This window comes from Thalassophryne amazonica, chromosome 10 (assembly GCF_902500255.1).
Source record: "Thalassophryne amazonica chromosome 10, fThaAma1.1, whole genome shotgun sequence".
In the NCBI taxonomy this organism is placed as follows: domain Eukaryota; kingdom Metazoa; phylum Chordata; class Actinopteri; order Batrachoidiformes; family Batrachoididae; genus Thalassophryne; species Thalassophryne amazonica.
The window spans coordinates 104190544-104209294 of NC_047112.1; the positions used below are offsets into that span (position 1 = coordinate 104190544).

An 18751-nucleotide genomic window follows, 5' to 3' on the forward strand; every position below is an offset into this window, starting at 1 on the left:
CTGAAACTGCTTTGACCTGAGTACCCCATTGTAAACAGGGGACAAAGCGTGTCTGAGACCCGCCCCCCGGTTAAGGCTGGGTTTCAACTGTTTTACAAAGAATGCTTCCTTGACACCTCTCTCAAACCATTTCTTCTCTCTGGCTAAGATTTTAACTTCCTTGTCCTCAAACGTGTGGTGAGTGTCTTTCAGGTGGATATGAACTGCAGACTGAGGTCCACTGGTGACCTCTCTGCGGTGCTGGTATACCCAGTCCAGTCGAAGATTCAAGCTTCTCTACTATGGAAACCACCTGGACAACTGAGAGCCTACACAGAAACATTGCGGTCTATCGCCTTGTTTATTTCATGCATTTTTTTCGGCAACTTTTATAGGACAGTGCAATGGTAATGTTTCTGGCTGGCAATCAGAGCTTTTGTAAATTGTAGGTCCGAATCCTGCGGGTGGCATGTATTTTTTAATTTTTTTTCACAGCAGCTGCACAGTGTGGTTACACATATTCCAGCTGCTTGCACTGTGTTCCCGCTGCGACACTGCAGCGAGATTGTTCATGCCTGCTTGAACCACGTGTCCCTCCCGACGTCACCTCGATGTTTTCCTAGTTCGCTCATGCGAGCTGTTTCACCGTGATTCACCATGATTTGTATTTATTCATACTAAGTGTGAAGGGGCTCTAACTCTCTTTTTCTTTCATGATTCATTTCATACAAAATCCTTTCTGAGGGGTTGTGTGGACTTCTGACCTATTTCAGAACATAACCAGTGTTAACAATCACAAAGTAATGATTTCTTTTTATGATTTATGCATTTCTGTGGCAGACATATCTATGGGATATTAAATATGCAAAACAGCGGCAGTTCTCAAGTCTTTTCTATGATTTGGGATTCTGGCATGCATGTGAAAAAAAAATCTAGTTATTTCTGAACCTCCTGTGAACCAGCAGCTGCATTCATCTCACCTTCTGCAGCCTGGTGGCCTTATCGGTGTAGAGCTCCAGCTCTTTCCTCAGCCTTTCATTCTCCTGCAGCAACAGGTTTTTGCTGGAGGTGGCGCTGATCAGCTCTGAGGTCGCAGCGATCACTGTGTGATGGGACTGTGCAGACACGTAGCTGTAGACACAAAACACCAGGATGAAAACACACCGCTGACAAACACATTTATTAGCTGATGGTCACACAAACTGAGGACAGCAGTGTGCGCGCGCGTGTGTGTGTGTGTGTGTGTGTGTGTGTGTGTGTGTGTGTGTGTGTGTGTGTGTGTGTGTGTGTGGTGTGTGTGTGTGTGTGTGTGTGTGTGCGTGTGTGTGTGAGTACCTGTGATGCTGTGAGTAGAAGGGAGGAGGCGGCTCTCTGTGGTAGTGTCCGTGCTCCTGGGAGTAACTGAGCATGTATCCGGGGAGCCGAGTGCAGAGAGGATAATCTGGAGGTGGCCCGTCTGCACAGTGTGGAGCCCCCTGTCTGTTAGATGCCACTCCAGCGGTTGTGATATCATTCCTGTGCAGCTGTGGGTAGCTGTGTGAGGAACTCATGGGAAGGCTGTCTTTAGGTCTGTTCCTCTCCAGAGAGAGCTGCATGAGCCGCTCACTGAGGGAGCGAGCATGCTCCCGCTTCACATCCCACTGCCCCTCACTGTGACTCCCCAGTGTATCCACAGTCTGACCACCACGGTCTGCTTGCTCCTTCTGAGAGATCACATACTGGGACTGTGCCTTTGCCTGCTCATATGTGGGCAGCTCCTCTCCGTGGAACTGGTAGAGTTGGCACACGGGGCTCTCGGACAGCACGCAGTCCCCCTGGTGCTCTTGGCCTTGAGGCTCTTGGCGTGTTGACATGTGCATGTACTGGGACTCGTCCTGAGTCAGGCTCTCCACAGAGCAGCGGGGACTGCCTGGGCCCCCACGCAGCGCCTGCTGCTGTATAGCCAGAAGTGCACGAGTGTCGGCCAGGTTCCCGTAGCGGAGCTGCTCTTGGATGAGGCGGTGCAGGACCGTACCAGAAGACTCCTCAGCGGTTCTCATCTCAGTCAGCGGGAAATAAGCCAGGAATAACTTAAAGGTAGCAGTTTGGACACTTCACAAACCTATATTCGAAACAATTATCCTCGTGAGAATCAGCACTTTAGTTTACAGTTCCATCATTCAACAGCTGGTGCAAAATGTGTTTTATTGTGAGAGCACCAGCAGATATAGAGGCAATCTGTGCGAAACTGAGGAAATCTGCCATGAGTGTGACTGTTTCCAGGCAAAAAATGTCGTAATATTGCTCGAAAGCAAAGAATTCCCATTTACAAATGCTCTAACCTATTAACACACACGCACAAAAACTACCAATCTGACTGTCTAATATTAATAATAATAATAAAAATTGTGTAAAAAATGCAAGTGGTAAGGAAAGTATTATTAATTAACATATCAACATAATTAATTTTCACTGATGGTTTCAGGGATGCAATTAAAAATGTATTATTGTGTAAGGCTGTGTGATAACCGCTGTTTATTTCGGTGATACATCCAAACCTAGAGGACGGACTTGTGACGGTAACTGCAGTCTGTGGTACAATGCACTTTTAGTTCACACAAATGTACAACAATCAGTAAATGCTGGAGATATACAAGTTTAGTATTGTACAAATACTATACCTCAGCAAAAATAATTAAAGGTCCTATAAATATAATTTTAAACATTAATGCAGCAGTCAACTACGGAACCCGGGAGAGGTCACTTAAAGTGATATTTTTTTCTGACCATGACAATTTGTGCGCACGTTTTCCTTTAATTGAGCCCATGAATTAATAAAATGTGCTCTCAAATTAATAAAACGTGCACATGTTTTAATGGCCGTGATAATTCGTGCACGCGTTTTAATGGCCGTGATAATTCGTGCACACGTTTTAATGGCTGTGATAATTCGTGCGCACGTTTTCCTTTAATCAAGGCCTCAAATTAATAAAACATGCACACATTTTCCTTTAATCGAGCCCTCGAATTAATAAAACGTCCGCACGTTTTCCTTTAATTGAGCCCTCGAATTAATAAAACATCCGCACGTTTTCCTTTCGTTCAAAATGAAAGTATGAAAATATGACCTAAATTGTCATCCTCACGACGGGGAGACGCGTCGACCTCAGCATCCTTTTTAATGTGCTTAAACTCCAGATGATGCCATGCTGGGCAGCGGGAGTTGTCTGTATGTCCTCGTGCGCCCAAACCATGATGATACACTCTGACCAGATCCATTTCTAAAGGGGAAATGTATTACACTGTCTGCTGGTCTGTTGGCTAATAGCCAACATTTATGTCACGACAATATTGAATGCACATTTGTGCACACAGTGTAATAAAACGAGCGCACAATATAATAAAATGTGCGCACAATATAACAACACATGCGCACAATATGATAAAACGTGCGCATGTTCTCTCCACATGCAAAACATTTTGCAATGACACTTCCAGGGCTCCGTAGTCAACAGCTATTTTCCTTGTATAGATACAATGGTGTGAGACCATCCTGCACACTGAACGAAGTCACACTCCCTCTGTCTGTGTTGTAATCCAAGCTTTTCCCCCTTGTTTTCATACAGACGGATCAGCCACACGTGCACGTTTAGTGCATGAGTCCCACCCTGTGAAATCTTGCTCCTTCCCACATTCATAGAGACATGTGTAATGACTGCCCAAAGAGCACTGTGGATGCTACGTGGAGGAGAGTAGCAACTTTCCATTAAATGTTCAGTTCAGCTGTTGTGTGTTCACTGTCACTTTTGGTTTTTGCTTCGCACCACAATGCTGACACAAATGCAGATATGAAAGAGTTAGGAGGGAAGGAGCAGCTCAAAGGAAGTAGTTGCTTTGTTTTGTGATGCCAGTGCATTAGTGTGACATCTAGTGGTACACTAAATTGTTAATTGCACCTTTAAAATATCAGTAATTGTTGATTTAGGAATTGATTTTCAGGATTTTTCCAGTATATTGTAAGAAAGTCTCACAGATGACCAAAGTTGAAGATTCATAAAATAAATGCTTTGTACAAACTTAATGACTGCTACTGAAATTGCACAATGCTAAAATTGCACGTGGCCACTTTGACAATATTTCACTCTGTGATACTGCGTAGCCCTAATTTCTCTGGAAATCTATGTGGACAGATTACACTAATCCAGATTTGAATCTAAGTATTTATCTCATTCTTTCTCTTTTTTGTCATTGCTGGTGTTTATCTACTCCGTCTTATGACATCACAAAGAACTACACTTTTGTTACACAAAGTCTCAAGATAAAAACCCTTCTGTGTCAGTTTTATTGCCTGGCAGAGTGTGCTCAGAGTGCACCTTCTCGATTTAGTGTGTAAAATGCCTGAAATGTAGCTTTAAAGTTTTTATAGTCTTCATATGAAAAAACAACGAATAAACTGAGAAAACAGAAGCTGGAACCAAAGACATTCTTAAGTGATTATTGTTTTAATCATAAATATTCAACAAATCGCTTCAGCCTGAGTTCAGGACAACCACTAGGTCTCTCCTTCAACCCCAATATTCACCTTGACTTTAAAAATTGTAAATCAGGATCAAGGGTAGTTCTAGTTGTTGTGATGACCTACATCAGATACATAAAAAGTGTTGTCTTATCCAAATAAAATCTCAGTCCCCTCTAAACACAAGACTGTGTGAAACAATGAGAAAAAAAATATGGAACTTACCAAAATGTGTTGTGATCAAAGTTTCGCTCGCATGTCGTCGTACTGATGTGTGCAGCAGACTGCAGGCTGAGACCGAAGCGCACCAATAAATAACTGATTGTTCACTCAGGCTGGAATGAGAGGAATGTAAGGCTCCAAGTCCCTGTGGATCCACAAGGGGGAGGAGGAGGAGCGAGGAGAGGGGTAAGGAGGGGGAGTAGAACAGCAGCATGGTTTCAGCCATCAGTCTCAGCAGGTATGAATGGAAAAAAGAGTATGTTTGTGTTGGACGCTTTACAGGGATGTCACATATTACTGTGTGTGTGTGTGTGTGTGTGTGTGTGTGTGTGTGTGTGTGTGTGTGTGTGTGTGTGTGTGTGTGCACGCACAAACATATATATGATCCTTGATCCTTCAAGGTGTCTTGACACTCACACAGATTTGATCCCCACACTGGCATGCAATGTGGCATGCCAATGAGTAAACTTGTAAACTGTTGTAATCTGTGCATGAACTGTGTGCAGCTGTGTGCCAGTGTGCAAAGAAAATTTTGAAATGTTTAAAATTGGCATGCATTTATTTTGTGAACTAGTTGTGAACATTGCGCAACCTATTTGAAAACAATGCTGCAGCACATCTGAACGATTATGACGAGATGGTACATCTATGATAAACATAATTTTACAGATACATTATCTAACTCATAAGAAGGAATGAAAATGCAACTGTTTTACCAATCCATTACAATATATATGATAAATAACCTTTGAGATGATTCCAAATGCATTCTCCACTGCACGCCACGCACAAGACAACCTGCAGCTGTCGATCATTTCTCTGTGACTGTGGGAGTGATGAAAGAATGGTCTCATCAGCCAAATTCTGAGAGAAGATGCGTCATCGGCTAAGAAATGATTATTTTATATAGCGCAGCGTCAAGCGGGACAAAGTGCGGTGTCCAGTGGGACAAAGCAGGTTGCAATGGCACATTGAGAAATAGCAAAACCAAAGCGCCAGATCAACAATCAAGCTAAATTTCACACCCTCTAAAACTATTCAAACACACTAAATCATTTGTGCAAATGTTTCTGGTGGTCATAGGTGGATGAAGAATGAAAAAACAATCAGCACCCTCAAAATGCAACGGTGAATGGAGTAAGATGACCAAATTTTACCCCTTTGTTGATGATCTGTTGATCCAAGCTGACCGCGGCCCGCATCACTCACTAAAAAGCTCCTCGATCCTTTCTCCTTGATGTGTTATGACTCTCAGGATGTGTAAATTTTTAGTAACCTCTTTTCTGTATTGACACAGTTTGTACACTCCAATGCATGAATTAACCATTGTCTCACTTCAGCACTAACTTGTGTTTCACGGCTCACCGGCACTCCCTCTATGTTCACGTTCTCTGCCATATGGCATGGTGGCACACTAAGAACGTTAGGTAAACATGCCAAGAATGGAAAGAGGTCTATTGTAGAGAAGCTTAGCTCAGAAGCTAATTGTAGCCCTGCAATAGCCTCTCGCCCTATGATTGCTGGGATAGGGTCCAGCCCCCGACCTTTGATTGCCGTAAGGGGGTATAGAAGATGCATGAATGAATAACCGTATTTACCCCACACTTGACAGAGTAAGTAAAGGTAGGGATCACATAACACTAAATTTAACCTGAACCTGATCCTTGCTGTGTGTGTGTGTGTGTGTGTGTGTGTGTGTGTGTGTGTGTGTGTGTGTGTGTGGTGTGTGTGTGTTTGTGTGTGTGTGTGTGTGTGTGTGTGCCTGCGCTGTAAGACTGAGGCATTTTAGAAAAAAGACACATAAAAAACATTGTGTTGCACATCCTCAAGGGATAGTTAGCTCGCAGGCTCCTTCAGTCATACTAAAAAGTGCATTGAAATAAACTATAAGGCACAGTGTTGGTGTGGTAGTAAGGCTGCACACTGTGTGGAACTGATATCAGCACATCTGTCACTGCTTCATGATTTCTTGTGCAGCCTTTTGTATGCATGCATGCCTGGTAAATATTTAAGCCTTGGCCCGTGCCGCTTAATTGCAGAGTGTGTGTCTGTGTGTGCACATGGCGGGTGAGGGGTGGGTGCGAGCCACGCTGCCTGCCAGCTGTCCGTGGACTGCATTCCCCATCCCCTCATCAATAAGGGCTCTGAGAACGTGCATTGTTTTCGCAGTGGCAGACACGACGGGGGCAGCCCTGCCATCTGCCGCTCTTCCATCCACCGCCAGCACCATGCATACGGGTGCAGACCCTGGATCAGCTGGCAGTGGGGGGATGGGTCACAGCAACACAGGGCGATGTTGTTGAGGGCAAAGTGTTTTGGGTGCAGGAAAGGATCCCCCTAATGTGATGCTGCAGCTTGTGGGGAGTAAATAAGCCTCCTGTTGTTCAAGTCAGTGGACACTCACAGGGAAACGTCCACCTGCTGATTTGCATGGCAGTTGAAGTCCAACCGCTGCTGAAGAATGCTGATTGCTTTGACAACTGATAAGAACCAACAGGTTTTGTTATTACATACTTCACTTAGAGGTCACAGCGATAAGCAAGGGCTTATAACAATGAGTGAAGTCATGCAAATTAATAAGTTGCTAAAGTGCACATAAAAAAAGACACATTCACATCGAATCAGCCCTTCAGTGCAGTGTGATGTATTGTCATCTCCAGCCAAAGGAAACAGTTATAGAAAGAGGACTTTAAAAAAAAAAGTCATGCATTTCATTCAGCAGTAATTTGTTACGTCGAAAAATTACCCATTTTGCTCACAATTCCACTTAAATGTGATCCATCCAAAGTACACAGCTAATACAAAAATATTAAAAGGTAACAAATCATTTCATGAAAGGACTGTTGGTCCAGGAGGGGATGTATAATAGTCAATCAAATGTATTTATGTAGCACAGTTAAAACAGTTCCAAAACGCTTTACAAAATCTAATCAGATGAACACTCACAGAAATATTTACCCTAACTTTTAAGATTTATGTAATTTTATTACATGACTAATTCCCATTTACTTTTTTTTTTTTAGATAATTTTAATACAAACCTACCAAATAAACCTTACATGATGCATATTCATTACTGTAATAAATCCTATTTATTTGAAATGCATAATCCTCAGCTTTATGTATTTAGTATTAATAAAATATAATTACTCTAAATCAATAACAATGACAGTATTTATTTAAAATACACAAAGTATATTGTTTGACTTGCATAATAATTATGTTACCTATACAAGATAAATGGCATAGGTAACATAATTACTATGCAATTCAGACAATATCCGAGCGTACTTTATGTATTTTAAATAAATACTGTCATTATTATTGATTTAGAGTAATTTAGAGTAAAATATTTTATTAATACTAAATACATAAAGTGAGGATTATGCATTTCAAATGAATAGGATTAATGAATATACATCATGTAAGGTTTATTTGGTAGGTTTGTATTAAAATTATCTAAAAAAAAAAAAGTAAATGGGAACTTGTCATGTAATAAAATTACATACATCTTAAAAGTTAGGGTTAAATATTTCTGTGAGTGAACGGTCAAAAACAAAACAGGCAATGTGAGCAATCTAAAGCGGTGAAGCCACTGATGACACTGTATGCAACACACCCAGACACACACAGACACATCCAACACAGTTTTTCCAAATGCATCTCGAAACGCTTGTTTCATAGACATGTGTTACTTGTGTGGCAGTGTGTTTGATCTTAAGGGGAAAAAAAGGACAGCAAGAGTACTTCACAATTTTATGGCACAGGGAACATAATGTCACATAAGAGCTTTTGTTTCCACAGCAAAATTGGCAGCAATGACCCTGTTTGTTTCGGGTGCACTCACACGATGCAGCCTGGACCATGCCTGAACACGTGACACATGCAACGTTCCATTTGTTTGACAAGTGTGAGCACTCTGGGCTGTGGCCGGCTCTGGCCTGCAGGTGCAGATCTGGCGGTCCAGCTACACCCCACACCACCTGGGCAAAAGATAAAATCCTGATGATTCCCGTTTTCTGTAGCGTGAGTGTTCACTTAGCTTCTTATTTGACAGATGTCCAAAATGGGTTCTTCTGAGGAGTGATCCAGCTGTCTCTGCCGCAACTGCATGTACAGTATCTTATACAGTTACTTCATTAGCAGCTGCAGTTGTCGGCAGCTGCTGAATGTAACTAATAAGGTAACTTGAAGCACTCAAAGAGTGCAAACCTCCACCAAGGCCATAGGGTCACTGACGGAGTGCAGAGATGATGCTGAGATGGCTCTGCAGGGCATCAACATGCTGCTCAACAACGGATTCAAAGAAAGTGACGAGCTGTTCAGGAGATACAGGTAAACCTGCGTGCGTGGGCTTCCACGGCCTGCTCCAACACCCACAGACACGCAGACCGCGGAACCTTTACACTGGGTCTGGGTGGGATTGAGATAAAATGTCAACATGGTGGCTTTGAGGTTCGCACTGTTGCCTCACAGCAAGAAGGTCATGGGATCGATTCCCACCTGTGGCCTTTCCATGTGAAGTCTGCATGTGCTTCAATTTCCTCCCACATCCAAAGAGATACAGGTTAGGTGGATTAGAAACTTTAATTTGCCCGTAGGTGCAGGTGTGAATGTGTTTGTTTGTCTGTATGTGGCCCTGTGATAGACTGTCCAGGGTGTACCCCGCCTCACACTCTGTGACTGTTGGGATAGGCTCACAGTAAGTGTGTGTGTCGGCCCTTTGAGACACTGGCGGCCTGTCCAGGTTGCACCCCGTGTCTCAGACAATTAATGCTGGAATAGGCTCCAGCCCCACCATTAAGAAAATGAAGAGCAGGACTGTGATCCTCCTGGTGGCACCACAGAGGCAGTCTGTGACACATCAGTAACATAACATATTGTCCTTTCATTATTGTAAGTGAAATCACGTTAAACATACAGTAATGTTCAGAATAATAGTAGTGCTATGTGACTAAAAAGATTAATCCAGGTTTTGAGTATATTTCTTATTGTTACATGGGAAACTAGAAGCACTCAGAGTGCAAACCTCCGCCAAGGCCATGGGGTCACTGACGCCATAACATCTACACGCCGTGGAATCACTGAACCTAAAAAAGTCTAACAATGATGTTTGCTCAGTAGTAAAAAAAGTTTAATCTGCTGTGACTGGATAGCATGTATCCTTAGCGCTTGGCATCACAGTTTATTGCAACTTGCACCTTTCCCAGAAGCTACTGTCATCTGAGCACTGATACTGATATTGCATGTGCTTATACAACCCCTGGCAAAAATGATGGAATCACTGGCCTCGGAGAATGTTCATTCAGTTGTTTAATTTTGTAGAAAAAAAGCAGATCACAGACATGACACAAAACTAAAGTCATTTCAAATGGCAACTTTCTGGCTTTAAGAAACACTATAAGAAATCAAGAAAAAAAAATTGTGGCAGTCAGTAATGGTTACTTTTTTAGACCAAGCAGAGGGAAAAAAATATGGAATCACTCAATTCTGAGGAAAAAATTATGGAATCATGAAAAACAAACGAACACTCCAACACATCACTAGTATTTTGTTGCACCTCTGGCTTTTATAACAGCTGAGGCATGGACTTAATGAGTGACAAACAGTGATAAATGTTAAAAGTGATAAACAGTGAGTGATAAATCTCATTGGAACGGCACCAAACAAAAGTTCCAGCATCATCACCTTGCCCAATGCAGATTCGAAATTCATCACTGAATATGACTTTCATCCAGTCATCCACAGTCCACGATTGCTTTTCCTGAGCCCATTGTAACCTTGTTTTTGTCTGTTTAGGTGTTAATGATGGCTTTCGTTTAGCTTTTCTATATGTAAATCCCATTTCCTTTAGGTGGTTTCTTACAGTTCGGTCACAGACGTTGACTCCAGTTTCCTCCCATTCGTTCCTCATTTGTTTTGTTGTGCATTTTCGATTTTTGAGACATACTGCTTTAAGTTTTCTGTCTTGAGGCTTTGATGTCTTCTACCAGTATGTTTGCCTTTAACAACCTTCCCATGTTGTTTGTATTTGGTCCAGAGTTTAGACACAGCTGACTGTGAACAACCAACATCTTTTGCAACATTGCGTGATGATTTACCCTCTTTTAAGAGTTTGATAATCCTCTCCTTTGTTTCAATTGACATCTCTCGTGATGGAGCCATGATTCATGTCAGTCCACTTGGTACAACAGCTCTCCAAGGTGTGATCACTCCTTTTTAGATGCAGACTAACGAGCAGATCTGATTTGATGCAGGTGTTAGTTTTGGGGATGAAAATTTACAGGGTGATTCCATAATTTTTTCCTCAGAATTGAGTGATTCCATATTTTTTTCCCTCTGCTTGGTCTAAAAAAGTAACCGTTACTGACTGCCACAATTTTTTTTTCCTGATTTCTTATAGTGTTTCTTAAAGCCAGAAAGTTGCCATTTGAAATGACTTGAGTTTTGTGTCATGTCTGTGATCTGCTTTTTTCTACAAAATTAAACAACTGAATGAACATCCTCCAAGGCCGGTGATTCCATAATTATTTCCAGGGGTTGTAGACAAAAACAAATGGGAGACAAAATTCAGTTTATTATTCAACTAAACTGCAAATATATTAATTTTTTTAACATTTATGAAACACTTCTCTAAACAAGGCCATAGGGTCACTGACCCTAAAGAGAGTCCCTCCTTGGCACAGTGATCTATTCAACAGTTCAATGTTACAACCAAAACTATGATACATACACTTTTCTTTCCTTTATATTTGACATCCCTGACCATGAAAACATACCACTAGAACTTGGAATCACTTTTATGTCTTTATTAGTTCAAAAGTTATTGTATAAAAATGATTTTTCGGTAATGGCGGTTTTCTTCTGGATCTAGTTCCATAACATTTTAAGCTACATCAAATCTGATGACACCTTACTGAATCAGTACAGATTCAGCTACAATTTGGTGTTAGTTGTGCATCTCTAGCTTCATTTGTCACCTCACACTGACACATTTTCTATTTTCCCTATATTTTTGCTATTTCTGGATCACCAGATCCGGAATCCAGATCCGATCATCACCAAACTTTGTTGTTTGATAGAACATTTGACTATGTTACACCCTAATTTTTTTCAAGCCTTTCTGCCTTGTTTTTGTGGAGTTAGAAACTAGAATGTCAAAATTCCCCCTATCCCGCAATGGTGAAGAATCCTTTAAAAAATTCCTGGATCCGGATCACCACTAAAATTTAATCACTTGTTCCTCTTGTCATTTCCAACCACTCCACAAAATTTCATCAAAATCCGTTCAAAACGTTTTGAGTTATCCTGCTGACAAACAGGCAGACAAACAAACAAACGCGATCGAAAACATAACCTCCTTGGTGGAGGTAACTAGTAATCTAAGGTGGTTATTCTTAAGTAACTAGTTACTAATAGTTTACTGTTCTGGACATGCTTACGTCCAGAAGAGCCATACCTAGGTTGATGTTTTCATATGTTTGGTCCAGTCCATGTAACTTTAGGTGTGTAATCATCATCAATTTTCGGACACTTTACTTGACAGCAATTACAGCCTCAAGTCTTCTTGAATATGAAGCCACAAGCTTGGTGCACCAAGCACCTTCGAAAAATTTGCCCATTCCTCTTTGCAGCACCTCTCAAGCTCCATCAGGTTGGATATGTTGGATGGGGAGTGTCAGTGCACAGCCATTTTTAAGATCTCTCCAGAGATGTTCAATCGGATTCAGGTCTGGGCTCTGGCTGGACCACTCAAGGATATTCACAGAGTTGTCCTGAAATAACTCCTTTGATATCTTGGCTGATTGCCCTACTGAAAGTTGAACCATTGCCCAGTCTGAGGTCAAGAGCGCTCTGGAACAGGTTTTCATCCAGGATGTCTCTGTACATTGCTGCATTCATCTTTCCCTCAATCCTGACTAGTCTCCCATTTCCTGCCACGGAAAAACATCCCACAGCGTGATGCTGCCACCACCATGCTTCACTGTAGGGATGGTACCTGATTTCCTCCAAACATGATGCTTGGCATTCACATCAAAGAGTTCAATCTTCGTCTCATCAGACAAGAGAATTTTGTTCAGTGGAAACAGGGTGCACCTGAACTCAATTTTGAGCTTCATGGCTGAGAATACATGTGATTTCTTAGTTTTTACTCTAGGCCATCAAATGGCCATCAGGTATTGCGAAGACTTTGCCTCTGCCTGCCCTAATCTCTGTCTGTCTGTCTGTCTTTCTGTCTTAGTCCACTCCTGTTACTACCAGAGTCTTCATATTCACAGGGACCATTCTTGGGACACAGACCTTGGACAAGCTCAAAGATGGCTAACCTTGGCCTGTTTTAAGATGTATTTTAAGAGGATAAAAGTCACATTTCATTCTGTTTTTGTTTGTTTGTTTATTTTTGAGGGGCAGGGTGACAGCCAATCAGAGTTGAGCGGCACCGTGGTGTCAGTGGCTGGTAGCTAGCTGCAAACTGCATTTCATTTGTGTGTAAATATAACTCCTTTGTCATATATTACACAAACGATAGCGAGAAATAACACTTCTAAAACTGAAAAGAACTGCTTTTGGAACCAGATAACACCTCTGAAGTGATTTACAAGACATTTCACGGATGTTAGCGTGGTGACATCACAGCCTAGTCTAGCTAGCTGCAAACTCTATTTTGTTTGTGTGTAACATCTTTGTCATATATTATGTAAACAATAGCGAGAAATAAACACTTCTAAAACTAAAATGCGGTTTTTGTAACCTGATAAAACCTCTGGAGTGATTTACAAGACATTTCGCAGACGTCAGCGTGCACACTAACTTCCGTTAACTCAAAACTAACGTCCGCTCTTGTCAAGCGTTCATGCGCGCACACACACCCTCCTGCAGACACCGTCAAAACGTAAATATTGTTTATGATTGATTGATTGATAGAGGGGCTTTACTGAATGTGTACAAATTCTACACAAGACAATAGGATCTTAATAATTAGTGTAAATAATGATATATATATACACTCAACAAAAATATAAACGCAACATTTTTGGTTTTGCTCCCATTTTGTATGAGATGAACTCAAAGATCTAAAACTTTTTCCACGTACACAATATCACCATTTCCCTCAAATATTGTTCACAAACCAGTCTAAATCTGTGATAGTGAGCACTTCTCCTTTGCTGAGATAATCCATCCCACCTCACAAGTGTGCCATATCAAGATGCTGATTAGACACCATGATTAGTGCACAGGTGTGCCTTAGACTGCCCACAATAAAAGGCCACTCTGAAAGGTGCAGTTTTGTTTTATTGGGGGGGGATACCAGTCAGTATCTGGTGTGACCACCATTTGCCTCATGCAGTGCAACACATCTCCTTCGCATAGAGTTGATCAGGTTGTCAATTGTGGCCTGTGGAATGTTGGTCCACTCCTCTTCAATGGTTGTGCGTAGTTGCTGGATATTGGCAGGAACTGGTACACGCTGTTGTATACGCCGGTCCAGAGCATCCCAAACATGCTCAATGGGTGACATGTCCGGTGAGTATGCCGGCCATGCAAGAACTGGGACATTTTCAGCTTCCAAGAATTGTGTACAGATCCTTGCAACATGGGGCCGTGCATTATCCTGCTGCAACATGAGGTGATGTTCTTGGATGTATGGCACAACAATGGGCCTCAGGATCTCGTCACGGTATCTCTGTGCATTCAAAATGCCATCAATAAAATGCACCTGTGTTCTTCGTCCATAACAGACGCCTGCCCATACCATAACCCCACCGCCACCATGGGCCACTCGATCCACATCATTGACATCAGAAAACCGCTCACCCACACGAAGCCACACACGCTGTCTGCCATCTGCCCTGGACAGTGTGAACCAGGATTCATCTGCGAAGAGAACACCTCTCCAACGTGCCAAACGCCAGCGAATGTGAGCATTTGCCCACTCAAGTCGGTTACGACGACGAACTGGAGTCAGGTCGAGACCCCGATGAGGACGACGAGCATGCAGATGAGCTTCCCTGAGACGGTTTCTGACAGTTTGTGCAGAAGTTCTTTGGTTATGCAAACCGATTGTTTCAGCAGCTGTCCGAGTGGCTGGTCTCAGACGATCTTGGAGGTGAACATGCTGGATGTGGAGGTCCTGGGCTGGTGTGGTTACACGTGGTCTGCGGTTGTGAGGCTGGTTGGTTGTACTGCCAAATTCTCTGAAACGCCTTTGGAGACGGCTTATGGTAGAGAAATGAACATTCAATACACGAGCAACAGCTCTGGTTGACATTCCTGCTGTCAGCATGCCAATTGCACGCTCCCTCAAATCTTGCGACATCTGTGGCATTGTGCTGTGTGATAAAACTGCACCTTTCAGAGTGGCCTTTTATTGTGGGCAGTCTAAGGCACACCTGTGCACTAATCATGGTGTCTAATCAGCATCTTGATATGGCACACCTGTGAGGTGGGATGGATTATCTCAGCAAAGGAGAAGTGCTCACTATCACAGATTTCGACTGGTTTGTGAACAATATTTGAGGGAAATGGTGATATTGTGTATGTGGAAAAAGTTTTAGATCTTTCAGTTCATCTCATACAAAATGGGAGCAAAACCAAAAGTGTTGCGACTGAGGGTCAGCCGAGGGTATTTTAGCATTGCATTATATTTTCATTTTTTATACATTTGCAAAAATCTCAAACTATTTTTACATTGCAATTATGGGGTATGTTGGGTAGACTTTTGAGGAAAACAAAAGACATGCGGATGGGTCCGCACATCGGGACGCAGCCGGCGCGGTGCGGCGGCACAGGAAAAACACCTCCGTGTTGATAACCATTTGTAAAATCCAGGCGGCTTTTGATGGCTTTCAGTGGAGTGAGTATATGAGAAATTGTTTAACAGCTGGACATGTTCCAACTTGTCCTTAAGGCTTCCAACGGAGGTGTTTTTCCTGTGGCGGAGCGTCGCAGCGGCTGCGAGCCGACGCTGCAATCCGTCCGCACGTCTTGCATTAAAAAAATCTCCTTTAACAGTGGAATATCCGGATAAAATGCTGAAACCAACTTCTTCTGAAACATCTCTGTTCTCTCACGACGTCCTGGATCAATAGAGCCTGAAATGTGGAGGTTTTCAGCTTGAAACAGGCTGACGACGGCGCCCGAGAGCGCTGCGCGACGTCTCGCTCCGTGAGAAGTCCTTAAAGCGACAGAATCACCTCAAAATCTCTCATCAGCCGTTAAAATTTTCACGGAAAACCAGCTTACTTTTTCGAACCGTGTCCACTTCGATGTGCCTCACAGGTTTAGAAAAAATTTTGATCAAACAAAGCGCCAGTCTCTCAGCAACTTCTCAGACAAAGGAATTCCGACGAGGGGCTGGACGACTCCTCCCACAAGGAGTGCTCACAGGTGAATGACGTCACCGACAGGCGTGGAAAAACTCACGCATGCGCACGAGGGTTCAAGCATGTCTGATGTAAAAACATATGACTGAAATCCATTTAGTTTTTGAAAAAAATAAAAAGGACCCTTACTTTATTGACAGCCCTCGTATAATAATATAACAAGTTGTGGAAAAATTAAAGCACAGTGAATACTTTCTGGATGCATTGTATGACTGATAAGGACGTGAAAAAATGCACTTTAGCTCTGAGAAAATTGAATAACATGAAAGTAATGCTTGTTTTTAAAGACATTTCCAATTGGCAGTTTTTTATGACACCTTTGCTGCCAGTTATATGTGCACAAGTGCAGATGTGATTAACCAGCCCAGTCTCACGTTTTTTGTTTTTTTTTCGTGCTCCTGTGACGAAATGAGTCAAATTTGTGTGACAGGTTTTTTTTTTAACTCACTATTCTTAACCCTACTCCTACCCCTGACCCTAACCTTAACCATAATCTAGTCCTACTCCTTCCCCCCACCCTAACCATAACCACCCCGACCCACTTCACTTCACTTTTAATTTCATGCAGCCATCATGGAATGAATTAGAATGAATTCATGCTGCCGTGACGAAAATGAGGCACTTTTCATCACAATATCACGAACCAATAGATTTATGTATATTTCATGCTTGCCGTGAGACCAGGTTGGATGAGCAGCACAACACAAATGGGACACAGTGGATTGTGGGATGTTGGCAGTGCACTGGTGTTTGATAAATGGTCTATAAATGGACAAATATAAAACCACACATTCGTAAACAATATTAGGGCATTTGAGTTTTAGCACATGGAATGCTGCAGTCTGATGAGCCAACCTTTTTTCTCAGTGTGATGTTCATTGAAGAGCAATATTTATGATGGTTGTCAGTTTGAAGCCATTAGTGGCTTGGTTTTAGCTGAGTGGGTTAACACAATAAAGACTGATGTGGGAGCGCCAGCCTTGTTGTGTGAGGCGGGCCGAGCCAGGCTCTTCAGCAGTTCCTTTTGTTTTCCTGCAAAGGAGGAAATGCAAAGGAGGAAATGGCCACATTCCTCACATTACCATGTGCATGGGGTCTGAGTCCAGCCTGCTGTTAGTGAGGATGACAGCAGGCAGGCAGCAGCCACTGACATCTCCTCTGATGCAGAAATAAGTACTGTGTCTGTAAACACATTTTATATGTATAATATCGGTGTCAAGGAAATTTTTTTGTGACCTAATCACAGAGGGTGTCTGTACCAAAGATGGCTTGATAGATCAAGGTGGGAGGAGAAAAGATGGGGTTGGGGGGGCATGGGATAGTAACGGTACCTTGACACTTGCACAAATTTGATCCCCTCACTACCGCACAATTCATTGTGCCAATACGTAACTCTTTGTTCGGCTTAACACCACGCTATGTCCCACTTGATGCCATATTCTATAAAATAATCATTCTGTAGCTGATGACACATTTGGCCGATGAAATTATTCTCTCATCACTCACAGAATTACAGAGAAATTTTCTACAACTACAGTCGAGTGGTGGAGAACGTATTTGGAATCTTGCCTCAAAGGTAATTATTTATAATATATATCTTGTCTTGGGTTGATAAAACAGTTGCATTTTCATTCCTTCCTAAGAGATAATGTATCTGTAAAATTCTATTTCTTATAGATCTAACATCTCTTCATTATTCAAGTTCAGATGGCATGCACACACCATCAATGTCAATGTCAAATTTATTTATATAGCACATTTAATACAGAAATACTGCCCAAAGTGCTGCACACACCCAAAAGATAATAATAGTAATAATAAAAAACACAACATGAACAAAATTAGTAAAATAATGATCACAACCAAATCAACTAGCTTGAGTCAAAGGCCAGAGCAAGTGAATTTTTAACAAAGACTTGAAGATGTTTAAAGACGGGGCCATACAAACATTCAAAGGAAGCCCATTCCAGAGTCTCAGAGCCGCCACTGAAAATGCACAGTCTCCCCTGGTTTTCAACCGGGATCTCGGCACTTCCAGAGTCAGTTGATTGGCCAATCTCATAGTTCTACCTGGAGTATGAACCGACAGAAGCTCAGAGAGGTAGGAGGGAGCCAATCCATTTAAACATTTAAAAACCAACAACAACAACTTAAAATGAATCCTGTAACTGACTGGAAGCCAGTGCAGAGAGGCCAGTACAGGAGTTATGTGGTCCCGCTTTCTGGTGCCTGTAAGCAACCGCACTGCAGACAATAAATGGACGTTTGATCTAGCCCACAGTACAGGGAATTACAATAGTCCAAACGACAGGTGATAAAAGCATGAATCACTCTCTCTAAGTCAGCCCAAGGCAAATAGGGTTTAATTTTACTCAGGAGACAAAGCTGAAAAAACTAGACTTGATTACAGAGTTAATTTGCTTTTCAAATTTAAAAGAACTGTCAAAGATGACACCAAGATTCCTTAGAAACTGGTGGCAGTGGTTACTCAGCGAGTCCAGAGCAGTGGCATCAAATGAGTTCCCAAATACCACAATCTTGGTTTTAGAGTCATTCAGATTAAGACAGTTATGGGTTATCCAGTCCTTCACTTCCTTCAAACAATTATTCAAAAGTTTAAAATTGTCTCTGCCCGGGTACAGCGGAAGATAAATTTGCAGATCATCGCAGTG

The 18751-nt window shown here is 42.2% G+C and overlaps 1 protein-coding gene across 2 annotated transcripts in view; it reads right to left on the reverse strand.

Moving 5' to 3' along the window:
• amotl2a (angiomotin like 2a) overlaps positions 1-4826 on the reverse strand; it is a 29440-nt gene extending 24614 nt beyond the window's left edge. The window contains exons 1-4 of one of the 2 annotated variants that reach the window (XM_034180682.1): positions 4700-4826; positions 2192-2196; positions 1315-2050; positions 960-1110 (exon numbers count right to left, since the gene is read on the reverse strand). In XM_034180682.1, coding sequence (XP_034036573.1) covers positions 960-1110; positions 1315-2018 — 855 coding nt within the window. In that variant the 5' untranslated portion in view covers positions 2019-2050; positions 2192-2196; positions 4700-4826. Of the gene's footprint in view, positions 1-959; positions 1111-1314; positions 2081-2191; positions 2197-4699 lie in introns of both variants that reach the window. The other variant, XM_034180683.1, reaches the window with a different exon arrangement.
• Positions 4827-18751: the final 13925 nt, after the last annotated feature.